Source organism: Heterodontus francisci, chromosome 26 (genome assembly GCF_036365525.1).
Source record: "Heterodontus francisci isolate sHetFra1 chromosome 26, sHetFra1.hap1, whole genome shotgun sequence".
In the NCBI taxonomy this organism is placed as follows: domain Eukaryota; kingdom Metazoa; phylum Chordata; class Chondrichthyes; order Heterodontiformes; family Heterodontidae; genus Heterodontus; species Heterodontus francisci.
Genome location: NC_090396.1, coordinates 388,473 through 402,940, shown reverse-complemented (window position 1 = coordinate 402,940; position 14,468 = coordinate 388,473). Strand labels below are relative to the sequence as shown.

The 14,468-nt window shown below is 48.8% G+C and overlaps 1 protein-coding gene across 1 annotated transcript; it reads left to right on the top strand.

The window, feature by feature from the left end:
- Positions 1-274: 274 nt before the first annotated feature.
- On the top strand, positions 275-5,941 carry LOC137384521 (uncharacterized). Its single transcript, XM_068058658.1, has 2 exons — positions 275-831; positions 3,796-5,941. Exon 2 carries the CDS (start codon positions 4,181-4,183, stop codon positions 5,738-5,740), a length of 1,560 nt encoding a protein of 519 aa, XP_067914759.1. The 5' UTR covers positions 275-831; positions 3,796-4,180; the 3' UTR covers positions 5,741-5,941.
- Positions 5,942-14,468: the final 8,527 nt, after the last annotated feature.

Below are 14,468 nucleotides of genomic sequence, written 5' to 3'. Positions count from 1 at the left end.
AGAATAAGAAATACTGAAATGTTGTTTCTACAGCTTGTGGAAAGTTACCAAGAAGTCATTTGTGCACAACATAATGAAATCACTGATAAAGAGAACTGATAAGGGTCTGTAAGTGGAGACCTTAAGACAGTACATCACTGACAAAGAGAGTTGATAAGGGTATGTAAGTACAGACCTTGGGACAGTACATCACTTAAAAATTGTGCTTAGGCAGATAAAAGGGAAACAGCAAGAGTTGGAACAATGGAGGTAGTGAATAAGAAACTGCCCCACTCAGATAAAGGCTGACAGCTGCAAGTTAAAACACATAATGGAGAGCCAAATAAGGTAAAACAAAAACAAGAGTTAGGGGCTAGAAAGTTAGAGTAGGGGGAGACGTAAACAGAGGAGGAGACTGTAGCAACCATAGGATAGGTTAGTGTCATAATACGTTATAACCAATAATGTAAAATAAAGGCGTGGACAAATGGATTTGTATTGTATAAACATGAACTGAATATGTTGATGGGTGTGCCTGCTTGTAGGACACCCGATCTTGCAAGAACGTTAAATAAACTTACTTCTTCAGAGTTTGACTTGGTGTAAATTATCTTTACGTGGGCTACGTTTCTCACAATTGTGGGCTCGTCCAGGATCTCTTCATCATTGCTGGGACCGCGGCCGACGACAGACGAGAAGACGCGTCCCGTTAATTTAAAAACGGTCTCGTTTCTCTCGTTGGTAGCGGACCCGAGTAATTGACTGAAAACGATCCTAGGGAAGTCACTCTGAACGAGTATTTAGTGCGGCAGGTACACACGTGAAATCAGGCAACTCCGTGCATGGACCAAGGTAAGAAAAACAACTTTTAAGTATTATCTTGGTGACTTATGGTTAACTGTAGGATAAGACCTTCTAAGTACTAAAAGTCCTTGAGGAGTGAATTTTACAGTACTGCAGTATAAAACCCTTCAGCTAGGAGGTGAGTACTGTATGGTACAAGACCCTTCAGTTAGGAGGTGAATACCGTAAGGTATAAGACCCTTCAGCTAGGAGGTGAATACCGTAGGGTACAAGACCCTTCAGTTAGGAGGTGAATACCGTAAGGTATAAGACCCTTCAGTTAGGAGGTGAATACTGTATGGTATAAGACCCTTCAGTTAGGAGGTGAGTACCGTAAGGTACAAGACCCTTCAGTTAGGAGGTGAATACTGTGGGGCAGTATAAGACCCTTCAGCTAGGAGGTGAGTACTGTATGGTATAAGACCCTTCAGTTAGGAGGTGAATACCGTAAGGTATAAGACCCTTCAGTTAGGAGGTGAATACTGTGGGGCAGTATAAGACCCTTCAGCTAGGAGGTGAGTACTGTATGGTATAAGACCCTTCAGTTAGGAGGTGAATACCGTAAGGTATAAGACCCTTCAGTTAGGAGGTGAATACTGTGGGGCAGTATAAGACCCTTCAGCTAGGAGGTGAGTACTGTATGGTATAAGACCCTTCAGTTAGGAGGTGAATACCGTAGGGTACAAGACCCTTCAGTTAGGAGGTGAATACTGTGGGGCAGTATAAGACCCTTCAGCTAGGAGATGAATACCGTAAGGTATAAGACCCTTCAGTTAGGAGGTGAATACTGGTTAACTGTAGGATAAGACCTTCTCAGTACTGCAGTATAAGACCCTTCAGCTAGGAGGTGAGTACCGTAGGGTACAAGACCCTTCAGTTAGGAGGTGAATACTGTGGGGTAGTATAAGACCCTTCAGCTAGGAGGTGAGTACCGTAGGGTATAAGACCCTTCAGTTAGGCGGTGAATACTGTAAGGTATAAGACCCTTCAGTTAGGAGGTGAATACTGTGGGGCAGTATAAGACCCTTCAGCTAGGAGGTGAGTACTGTATGGCATAAGACCCTTCAGTTAGGAGGTGAATACCATAAGGTATAAGACCCTTCAGTAAGGAGGTGAATACCATAGGGTACAAGACCCTTCCGTTAACCATGGGAAATAAATCGTCTAAAAAGGAAGACGATGGGAGACAAGGAAAGTCTGCCGGCAACATCCCTCCAGAAAGTCCATTGGGACGGATGTTGGAGTATTGGGATTTAGAGTCAAAAACCAAGGAGAAAAAGACCCAAATATGATCTAAGGACAGAAAGAAGGACCACCCCTAAACCCGACGATAACGACGACGATAGAGACAGAGAGTCTCCTAAGACAATGATGCCCTTGAGAGAGGTACCAATAGGAAATAATGAAATTGGATTTGTTAGTGCACCATTAACGTCAGGAGAGGTAAGAGTGTTTAAAAAGGAAATGAAAGTCCTCGCAGAAGACCCCTGAAAATTTGGGAAAGAGAAAACCCTCCCGGGGTAGGGGGAAACGAACCAGCTGAACAGAAATACCCTAATCAAGACCCGCAGTGGCAGAACAATAATATCGGCCATAGGGGCCAGATGAAAGACCTTAGAAATCTGATAGTAAAAGGCATTGTTGTAAACAAGTAGTTGAAGCCCCTGCAAAACCTATGCCTTTACAGAGTTACCGCAGGCCCCTCTTATGGCACAAGCAGGCGACATATTGAGTGCGACCCCTCTGGGTGTTGAAGGCTGTTTCTAGACAAATAGAGACCATTAAAGGCACCTAGGTGGGATCAAAGGATTGATTTTTAAAAATGTTTTGAAGAATCAAAAGGAGGGACTGTGAGAACAGAATTTAGATTTTAGAATTTTTAAGAACAGAATTACATGGGAACATTTAAGATGAAACAATTAATCAGTCATGTATTGCTAACAAGCTAGCTGACTTCATAACTTCAGGGCTGCAGAGACAACTTAGCCTTGCAGCTGGTACAGCGAGAGAGAGAGAGAGAGAGAGCGAGACATTGTACTTCAACAGCACTCTTCTTATCACCCAGACATGACAATCCCAGGGGAAAGTTAGAATGAAAAACATACCGACCAGGCTAATACACGCCCCCTTGTTAGAGGGTGGCTCAGCCTACCCTGAAACAATTAATCAGTCATGTACTGCTAACAAGCTAGCTTCAGTGCTGTAGGGAGGGACAGCTTATCAGAAATGACTTCATAACTTCAGGGCTGCTGAGGCAACTTGGCCTTGCAGCTGGTACAGAGAGAGAGCGAGAGAGAGAGAGAGAGACATTATACTTCAACAGCACTCTTCTTCTTCCCCAGACATGACAAAGTTAGAATGAAAAACATACCGACCAGACTAATACACGCCCCCTTGTTAGAGGGTGGCTCAGCCTACCCTTCTGATTCAGCAGTTGCTGAGTTTTTTTATATTTGCTTTTAGGCATGGTACAATGCTTAATGGGAAATATAGCAAAGTTAGGAATAGTAGCTTTGCTGAGCTTTGATTTTAAGTGGCAGAAACCACAATGAAATAGTTAAAAGGGATGGCCAGAGTGTGTGCAAGCTGTGGCAGCCACAGCACTTCAGACCAAGGACGTCATTTTACCTCGAAGCTATTACAAGAAATAGTTAGGGGATTGGGAATCCAATGGGACTTCCATACCCCTTGACACCCTCCCTCTTCAGGGCGGGTGGAAAGAATGAATCAGACCTTAAAGAAACACCTGTCCAAACTGGTACTTGAAACAAGGTTACCCTGGACAAAATGTTTACCTATAGCGATACTCAGAATTCGGACAGCCCCTAGAAAAGATGTGGGACTGTCCCCCTATGAAATGCTATTCGGATTACCCTATATGGGAACCAGGGGCGAGATGCCAACCTTAGAAACTAAAGATTCGTTTCTGAAGAACTATATACTGGCGTTGTCTTCCTCATTGTCATTCCTCAGGAAGCAAGGCCTGTTAGCACAGACACCACCTCTCGAATTTGCAGTGCACAAGATCCAACCAGGAGATTGGGTTCTGGTGAAATCGTGGAAAGAGACTAAACTACAACTGAACTGGGAAAAACCATACCAGACTCTCCTAACCACTGAAACAGCCATAAGAACGGCAGAAATAGGTTGGACCCACTACACAAGAATCAAGGGGCCGGTACAACCCCCGGCCGAGGAAGGAACTTGGACAACCGAATTAACAGAAGAACCATTGAAAATAAAGCTAAAAAGACTATGAGTAACGAACTTTTTTTAATATAGCGGCGCGAGCGCGGAAATACTGTCTGTAATATTGTGTGCCTTCTCTCTTTCTTTTCAAAAGTAGCCAGGAAATAAAATGGGTTGGATGTTTTTGTATTACCCACTTCCAATTAGACAACAAGGAGTAACAGTTAGAGAAGGGAAAAAGAAAGGTGAATTAAAATGTTGTTTTCAGGTAACAATAGATAAGACTGGTAAACCATCTAACAAACTAAAAGGGACCTCTCATAACGATCCTAACATAGTAAAAATAATAGAGGTAAAGGACCTGAGAAAGACAATTGAGATAGAAACCGGTTACGGGGACACAAATGCCTGGGTAGAATGGATAAAATTACCTGTAAAAAGTTTGAACAAAAACAATTGCTATGCTTGTGCATCTGGTAGACCGATAGCTCAAGTAGTACCTTTCCCGCTGGGGTGGGAGCATGACCGAAAGGGCATGGAATGCATGTTAGCCCTATATCAGGATAAGACGGCTTGGGGTATTCAAACTTGCATATCCTTGTCAATAATGTTCCCTCCCCTAGAGAAAAAAGATTCAAGGACTCCCCCTTCATTTTTAGCCACCAGTGTGAATCACACATCATGCGTAAGTCGACACGGTGCGGAGCTAACCAGCAATATGGGAGAGTTGAAGTCATGCATAGAGACTGAGAACGTAACTGGAAGAGTCAGGGGAGGGAACTACTCATCATTGAATGTTCCCAGAGCGGATTTATGGTGGTATTGCGGAGGAAAAATCCTGAGACAGACCCTACCCTCCCAGTGGAAGGGGACGTGCGCAATTGTTCAATTGGCAATACCATTCACCTTGGCATTTGAGAAACAAAAGATAATAACGAGGGAAAGGGGTAAAAGGGAAGCGATAGTGAACTCTTTTGATGACCAGGTGTACTTGGATTCCATAGGGGTCCCAAGAGGGGTACCTGATGAATTCAAGGCCCGAAACCAAATAACCGCCGGTTTCGAGTCTTTGTTTTGGTGGGTCACTATTAACAAAAATGTAGATTGGATAAATTACATTTATTACAACCAACAAAGATTTATAAATTATACTAGAGATGCGGTAAAAGGTATAGCTGAACAATTAGATGCCACTAGTAGAATGGCTTGGGAAAATCGACTGGCTCTAGATATGATCTTAGCAGAAAAAGGAGGTGTGTGTATAATGTTAGGAGGGAAATGTTGCACATTTATCCCAAATAACACAGCACCCGATGGTTCAATCACCCGAGCACTGCAAGGGTTAACAACTTTAGCAGAGGAGATGGCCGAAAATTCAGGAGCAGACACTTCCCTGACGGGGTGGCTTGAATCCTGGTTTGGAAAATGGAAAGGCATGATAATCTCGGTTTTTACCTCCCTGATCATGGTTGTCGGAATACTAATAGCCATCGGGTGTTGTATTATTCCTTGTGTAAGAGGGCTGACACAGCGATTGATTGAGACAGCTTTGACGAAGCAGATGTCACTACAAAGAGGCCAGGAAGAGAGTATGTACCTGTTAGGTAATGACAAAGTGGATAGTATCAACGGAGATACAGACATTGAAAAGGCGGCTGAAATAATGCTCAGAGAATTTGAGAGGACATATGAGAACCCTCCACAGTATGTAGAAAACAACAAGGATTAAGTAAAAGAAAAGGGGGAATTGTGAGAAAAAGAAATACTGAAATGTTGTTTCTACAGCTTGTGGAAAGTTACCAAGAAGTCATTTGTGCACAATATAATGAAATCACTGAAAAAGAGAACTGATAAGGATATGTCAGGGGAGACCTTAAGACAGTACATCACTGACAAAGAGAACTGATAAGGGTATGTAAGTGGAGACCTTAAGACAGTACATCACTGACAAAGAGAACTGATAAGGGTATGTAAGTGGAGACCTTAAGACAGTACATCACTGACAAAGAGAACTGATAAGGGTATGTAAGTGGAGACCTTAAGACAGTACATCACTGACAAAGAGAACTGATAAGGGTATGTAAGTGGAGACCTTAAGACAGTACATCACTGACAAAGAGAACTGATAAGGGTATGTAAGTGGAGACCTTAAGACAGTACATCACTGACAAAGAGAATTGATAAGGGTCTGTAAGTGGAGACCTTAAGACAGTACATCACTGACAAAGCGAATTGATAAGGGTATGTAAGTACAGACCTTGGGACAGTACATCACTTAAAAATTGTGCTTAGGCAGATAAAAGAGAAACAGCAAGAGTTAGAACAAAGGATGTAGTGAATAAGAAACTGCCCCACTAAGATAAAGGCTGACAGCTGCAAGTTAAAACACATAATGGAGAGCCAAATAAGGTAAAACAAAAACAAGAGTTAGGGGCTAGAAAGTTAGAGTAGGGGGAGAAGTAAACAGAGGAGGAGACTGTAGCAACCATAGGATAGGTTAGTGTCATAATACGTTATAACCAATAATGTAAAATAAAGGCGTGGACAAATGGATTTGTATTGTATAAACATGAACTGAATATGTTGATGGGTGTGCCTGCTTGTAGGACACCCGATCTTGCAAGAACGTTAAATAAACTTACTTCTTCAGAGTTTGACTTGGTGTAAATTATTATCAAGTGGGCTACGTTTCTCACATCCCCTGAGTCGGTGAGACAAAGACAGGGGGTGGTATACTCATCCCCTAAATTTGTGATACCGAGAGAAGGGGCGGTCTACTCATCCCCTGAGTCTGTTACACAGAGACAGGTTGGCGGTCTACTCATTCACTGAGTCTGTGATACAGAGACAGGGGGCGGTCTACTCATCCCCCGAGTGCGTGATACAGAGAAAGTGGACAGTCTACTCATACCCTGAGTCTGAGATGCAGAGACAAGGGGGAGTTTACCCATCCCCTGAGTTTGTGATACAGAGACAGGGGTTGGTCTACTCATCTCCTGAGTCTGTGATACAAAGACAGGGGGCGGTCTACTCATCTCCTGAGTCTGTGATACAGAGACAGGGGGCGGTCTACTCATCCCCTGAGTCTGTGATACAGAGACAGGGGGCGGTCTAATCATCCCCTGAGTCTGTGATACAGAGACAGGGGTTGGTCTACTCATCTCCTGAGTCTGTGAAACAGAGACAGGGGGCGGTCTACTCATCTCCTGAGTCTGTGATACAGAGACAGGGGGCAGTCTACTCATCTCCTGAGTCTGTGATACAGAGACAGGGGGCAGTCTACTCATCTCCTGAGTCTGTGATACAGAGACAGGGGGCAGTCTACTCATCTCCTGAGTCTGTGATACAGAGACAGGGGGCGGTCTACTCATCCCCTGAGTTTGTGATACAGAGACAGGGAGCGGTCTACTCATCCCCTGAGTCTGTGAAACAGAGACAGGGGGCGGTCTACTCATCCCCTGAGTCTGTGATACAGAGACAGGGGGCCGTCTACTCATCCCCTGAGTCTGTGATACAGAGACAGGGGGCGGTCTACTCATCCCCTGAGTTTGTGATACAGAGACAGGGAGCGGTCTACTCATCCACTGAGTCTGTGAAACAGAGACAGGGGGCGGTCTACTCATCCCCTGAGTTTCTGATACAGAGACAGGGAGCGGTCTACTCATCCCCTGAGTCTGTGAAACAGAGACAGGGGGCGGTCTACTCATCCCCTGAGTCTGTGATACAGAGAAAGGGGGCGGTCTACTCATCCCCTGAGTCTGTGAAACAGAGACAGGGGGCGGTCAACTCATCCCCTGAGTCTGTGAAACAGAGACAGGGGGCAGTCTACTCATCTCCTGAGTCTGTGATACAGAGACAGGGGGCGGTCTACACATCCCCTGAGTTTGTGATACAGAGACAGGGAGCGGTCTACTCATCCCCTGAGTCTGTGAAACAGAGACAGGGGGCGGTCTACTCATCCCCTGAGTCTGTGATACAGAGACAGGGGGCGGTCTACTCATCCCCTGAGTTTGTGATACAGAGACAGGGAGCGGTCTACTCATCCCCTGAGTCTGTGAAACAGAGACAGGGGGCGGTCTACTCATCCCCTGAGTCTGTGATACAGAGACAGGGGGCCGTCTACTCATCCCCTGAGTCTGTGATACAGAGACAGGGGGCGGTCTACTCATCCCCTGAGTTTGTGATACAGAGACAGGGGGCGGTCTACTCATCCCCTGAGTCTGTGATACAGAGACAGGGGGCCGTCTACTCATCCCCTGAGTCAGTGAAACAGAGACAGGGGGCGGTCTACTCATCCCCTGAGTCTGTGATACAGAGACAGGGGGCTGTCTACTTATCCCCTGAGGCGGTGAGACAAAGACAGGGGGCGTATTACTCATCCCCTAAATTTGTGATACCGAGACAAGGGGCGGTCTGCTCATGCCCTAAATTTGTGAAACCGAGACAGGGGGCGGTCTACTCATTCACTGAGTCTGTGAGACAGAGACAGGGAGCGGTCTACTCATCCCTTGAGTCTGTGAAACAGAGACAGGGGGCGGTCTACTCAGCCCCTGAGTCTGTGATACAGAGACAGGGGGCGGTCCACTCATCCCCTGAGTCTATGATACAGAGACAGGGGGCGGTCTACGAATCCCCTGAGTCCGTGATACAGAGAAAGTGAGCGGTCTACTCATCCCCTGAGTCTGTGATACAGAGACAGGGGGCGGTCTACTCATCCCCTGAGTCCGTGATACAGAGACAGGGGGTGGTCTACTCATCCCCTGAGTTTGTGATAAAGAGACAGGGAGCGGTCTACTCATCCCCTGAGTCGGTGATACAGAGATAGGGGGCGGTCTACTCATCCCCTGAGTCCGTGATACAGAGACAGGGGGCGGTCTACTCATCCCCTGAGTTTGTGATACAGAGACAGGGAGCGGTCTACTCATCCCCTGAGTCGGTGATACAGAGATAGGGGGCGGTCTACTCATCCCCTGAGTCGGTGATACAGAGAAAGGGGGCGGTCTACTCATCCCCTGAGTCCGTGATACAGAGATAGGGGGCGGTCTACTCATCCCCTGAGTCGGTGATACAGAGACAGGGGGCGGTCTACTCATCCCCTGAGTCTGTGATACAGAGACAGGGGGCGGTTAAATCATCCCCTGAGTTTGTGATACAGAGACAGGGGGCGGTTTCCTCATCCCCTAAATTTGTGATACCGAGACAAGGGGCGGTCTACTCATGCCCTAAATTTGTGAAAGCGAGACAGGGGACAGTCTCCTCTTTCCCTAAATTTGTGATACAGAGACAGGGGGCAGTCTACTCATCCCCAGAGTTTGTGACACAGAGACAGGGAGCGGTCTACTCATCCCCTGAGTCTGTGATACAAAGACAGGGGGCGGTTTACTCATCCCCTGAGTCTGTGAAACAGAGACAGGGGGCGGTCTACTCATCCCCTGAGTCCATGATGCAGAGACAGGGGGCGGTCAACTCTTCCCCTGAGTTTGTGATACAGAGACAGGGGGCGGTCTACTCATCCCCCGAGTGCGTGATACAGAGAAAGTGGGCGGTCCAATCATCCACTGAATCTGAGATACAGAGACAGGGGACAATCCAATCATCCACTGAATCTGAGATAAAGAGACAGGGGACAGTCGAATCATCCCCCGAGTGTGTGATAAAGAGACAGGGGGCGGTCCACTCATCCCCCGAGTGCGTGATACAGAGAAAGGGGACAGTCTACTCATCCCCTGAGTCTGAGATACAGAGACAAGGGGCAGTTTACTGATCCCCTGGGTATGTGATACAGAGTTAGGGGGCGGTCTACTCATCCCCTGAGTCTGTGATGCAGAGACAGGCGGCCGTCTGCTCATCCACTGAGTGTGTGATACAAAGACAGGGGTTGGTCTACTCATCCCCTGAGTCTGTGATACAGAGACAGGGGGCGGTCGACTCATCCCCTGAGTCTGTGATGCAGAGACAGGGGGCGGTCTACTCATCCCCTAAATTTGTGAAACTGAGACAGGGGGCAGTCTACTCAGCGCCAAAGTCCCTGAAATACAGACAGGGACCAGTCTACTCATCCCCCGGGTCCTTGAGACAGAGGATGATCTATTCAATCCTGAGTGTGTGAGAGAGAGACAGGAGGCGGTCTAATCATCCCCAGTCTGTTATACAGAGACAGGGCGCGATCTACTCATTCCCCGAGTGTGTGATAAAGAGACAGGGGGCGGTCTACTCATCCCCCGAGTGTGTGATGCAGAGAAATGGGGCAGTCTACTCATCCCCTGAGTCTGAGATACAGAGACAAGGGGCGGTCGACTCATCCCCTGAGTCTGTGATACAGAGACAAGGGGCGGTCTACTCATCCCCTGAGTCTGTGATACAGAGACAGGGAGCGGTCTACTCATCCCCCGAGTGAGTGATACAGAGACAGGGAGCGGTCTACTCATCCCCCGAGTGAGTGATACAGAGAAATTGGGCAGTCTACTCATCCCCTGGGTCTGTGATACAGACGAAGGGGGCGGTCTACTCATCCGCTGAGTCTGTGATACAGTGACAGGGGGCCGTCTACTCATCCCCGGAATCAATGATGCAGAGACAGGGGGCGGTCTACTCATCCACTGAGTCTGTGATACAGAGACAGGGGGCGGTCTACTCATCCCCTGAGTATGTGATACAGAGACAGGGGGCGTTTTACTCATCCCCTGAGTCTGTGATACAAAGACAGGGGGCTTTCTAATCATCCCCTGAGTCCGTGATACAGAGACAGGGGGCGGTGTAACCATCCCCCGAGTGTTTGAGAGGGGACAGGGGGCGGTCTACTCATAACCTGAGTCTGTGATACAGAGACAGGGGGCGCTCTAATCATCCCCTTATTCTGTGATGCCGAGACAGGGGGCTGTCTACTCATCACCTAATTATGAGAGACAGAGAAAGGGAATGGTCTACTCAACCCCTAAGTCTGAGATGCAGAGACAGGGGACGCTCTACTCATTCCCTGAGTCTGAGATACAGAGAGTGGGGGCAATCCACTCATCCACTGAGTGTGTGATAAAGAGGCAGGGGGCGGTCTACTCATCCCCCGAGTGAGTGATACAGAGAAATGGTGCAGTCTACTCATCCGCTGAGTCTGTGATACCGAGACAGGGGGCGGTCTACTCATCCCCTGAGTCTGTGATACAGAGACAGGGGGCCGTCTACTCATCCCCTGAATCAATGATGCAGAGACAGGGGGCGGTCTACTCATACCCTGAGTATGTGATGCAGAGACAGGGGGCGGTCTACTCATCCCCTGAGTCCGTGATACAGAGACAGGGGGCGGTCTACTCATCCCCTGAGTTTGTGATACAGAGACAGGGAGCGGTCTACTCATCCCCTGAGTCGGTGATACAGAGATAGGGGGCGGTCTACTCATCCCCTGAGTCCGTGATACAGAGATAGGGGGCGGTCTACTCATCCCCTGAGTTTGTGATACAGAGAAAGGGGGCGGTCTACTCATCCCCTGAGTCCGTGATACAGAGATAGGGGGCGGTCTACTCATCCCCTGAGTCGGTGATACAGAGACAGGGGGCGGTCTACTCATCCCCTGAGTCTGTGATACAGAGACAGGGGGCGGTTAAATCATCCCCTGAGTTTGTGATACAGAGACAGGGGGCGGTTTCCTCATCCCCTAAATTTGTGATACCGAGACAAGGGGCGGTCTACTCATGCCCTAAATTTGTGAAAGCGAGACAGGGGACAGTCTCCTCTTTCCCTAAATTTGTGATGCAGAGACAGGGGGCAGTCTACTCATCCCCAGAGTTTGTGACACAGAGACAGGGAGCGGTCTACTCATCCCCTGAGTCTGTGATACAAAGACAGGGGGCGGTTTACTCATCCCCTGAGTCAGTGAAACAGAGACAGGGGGCGGTCTACTCATCCCCTGAGTCCATGATGCAGAGACAGGGGGCGGTCAACTCTTCCCCTGAGTTTGTGATACAGAGACAGGGAGCGGTTTACTCATCCCCTGAGTCTGTGATACAAAGACAGGGGCCAGTCTACTCACCCACTGAGTCTGTCATGCAGAGACAGGGGGCGGTCTACTCATCCACTGAGTCTGTGATACAAAGACAGGAGGCTATCTAATCATCCCCTGAGTCTGTGAGACAGAGACAGGGGGCGGTTAACTCATCCCCTGAGCCTGTGATACAAAGACAGGGGGCGCTCTACTCATCCACTGACTATGTGAGACAGAGACAGTGGGTGGTCTACTCATCCACTGAGTCTGTGATACAGAGACAGGGGGCGGTCTACTCATCCCCCGAGTGCGTGATACAGAGAAAGTGGGCGGTCCAATCATCCACTGAATCTGAGATACAGAGACAGGGGACAATCCAATCATCCACTGAATCTGAGATAAAGAGACAGGGGACAGTCGAATCATCCCCCGAGTGTGTGATAAAGAGACAGGGGGCGGTCCACTCATCCCCCGAGTGCGTGATACAGAGAAAGGGGACAGTCTACTCATCCCCTGAGTCTGAGATACAGAGACAAGGGGCAGTTTACTGATCCCCTGGGTATGTGATACAGAGTTAGGGGGCGGTCTACTCATCCCCTGAGTCTGTGATGCAGAGACAGGCGGCCGTCTGCTCATCCACTGAGTGTGTGATACAAAGACAGGGGTTGGTCTACTCATCCCCTGAGTCTGTGATACAGAGACAGGGGGCGGTCGACTCATCCCCTGAGTCTGTGATGCAGAGACAGGGGGCGGTCTACTCATCCCCTAAATTTGTGAAACTGAGACAGGGGGCAGTCTACTCAGCGCCAAAGTCCCTGAAATACAGACAGGGACCAGTCTACTCATCCCCCGGGTCCTTGAGACAGAGGATGATCTATTCAATCCTGAGTGTGTGAGAGAGAGACAGGAGGCGGTCTAATCATCCCCAGTCTGTTATACAGAGACAGGGCGCGATCTACTCATTCCCCGAGTGTGTGATAAAGAGACAGGGGGCGGTCTACTCATCCCCCGAGTGTGTGATGCAGAGAAATGGGGCAGTCTACTCATCCCCTGAGTCTGAGATACAGAGACAAGGGGCGGTCGACTCATCCCCTGAGTCTGTGATACAGAGACAAGGGGCGGTCTACTCATCCCCTGAGTCTGTGATACAGAGACAGGGAGCGGTCTACTCATCCCCCGAGTGAGTGATACAGAGACAGGGAGCGGTCTACTCATCCCCTGAGTCTGTGATACAGAGAAAGGGGGCGGTCTACTCATCCCCTGAGTCCGTGATACAGAGATAGGGGGCGGTCTACTCATCCCCTGAGTCGGTGATACAGAGACAGGGGGCGGTCTACTCATCCCCTGAGTCTGTGATACAGAGACAGGGGGCGGTTAAATCATCCCCTGAGTTTGTGATACAGAGACAGGGGGCGGTTTCCTCATCCCCTAAATTTGTGATACCGAGACAAGGGGCGGTCTACTCATGCCCTAAATTTGTGAAAGCGAGACAGGGGACAGTCTCCTCTTTCCCTAAATTTGTGATGCAGAGACAGGGGGCAGTCTACTCATCCCCAGAGTTTGTGACACAGAGACAGGGAGCGGTCTACTCATCCCCTGAGTCTGTGATACAAAGACAGGGGGCGGTTTACTCATCCCCTGAGTCAGTGAAACAGAGACAGGGGGTGGTCTACTCATCCCCTGAGTCCATGATGCAGAGACAGGGGGCGGTCAACTCTTCCCCTGAGTTTGTGATACAGAGACAGGGAGCGGTTTACTCATCCCCTGAGTCTGTGATACAAAGACAGGGGCCAGTCTACTCACCCACTGAGTCTGTCATGCAGAGACAGGGGGCGGTCTACTCATCCACTGAGTCTGTGATACAAAGACAGGAGGCTATCTAATCATCCCCTGAGTCTGTGAGACAGAGACAGGGGGCGGTTAACTCATCCCCTGAGCCTGTGATACAAAGACAGGGGGCGCTCTACTCATCCACTGACTATGTGAGACAGAGACAGTGGGTGGTCTACTCATCCACTGAGTCTGTGATACAGAGACAGGGGGCGGTCTACTCATCCCCCGAGTGCGTGATACAGAGAAAGTGGGCGGTCCAATCATCCACTGAATCTGAGATACAGAGACAGGGGACAATCCAATCATCCACTGAATCTGAGATAAAGAGACAGGGGACAGTCGAATCATCCCCCGAGTGTGTGATAAAGAGACAGGGGGCGGTCCACTCATCCCCCGAGTGCGTGATACAGAGAAAGGGGACAGTCTACTCATCCCCTGAGTCTGAGATACAGAGACAAGGGGCAGTTTACTGATCCCCTGGGTATGTGATACAGAGTTAGGGGGCGGTCTACTCATCCCCTGAGTCTGTGATGCAGAGACAGGCGGCCGTCTGCTCATCCACTGAGTGTGTGATACAAAGACAGGGGTTGGTCTACTCATCCCCTGAGTCTGTGATACAGAGACAGGGGGCGGTCGACTCATCCCCTGA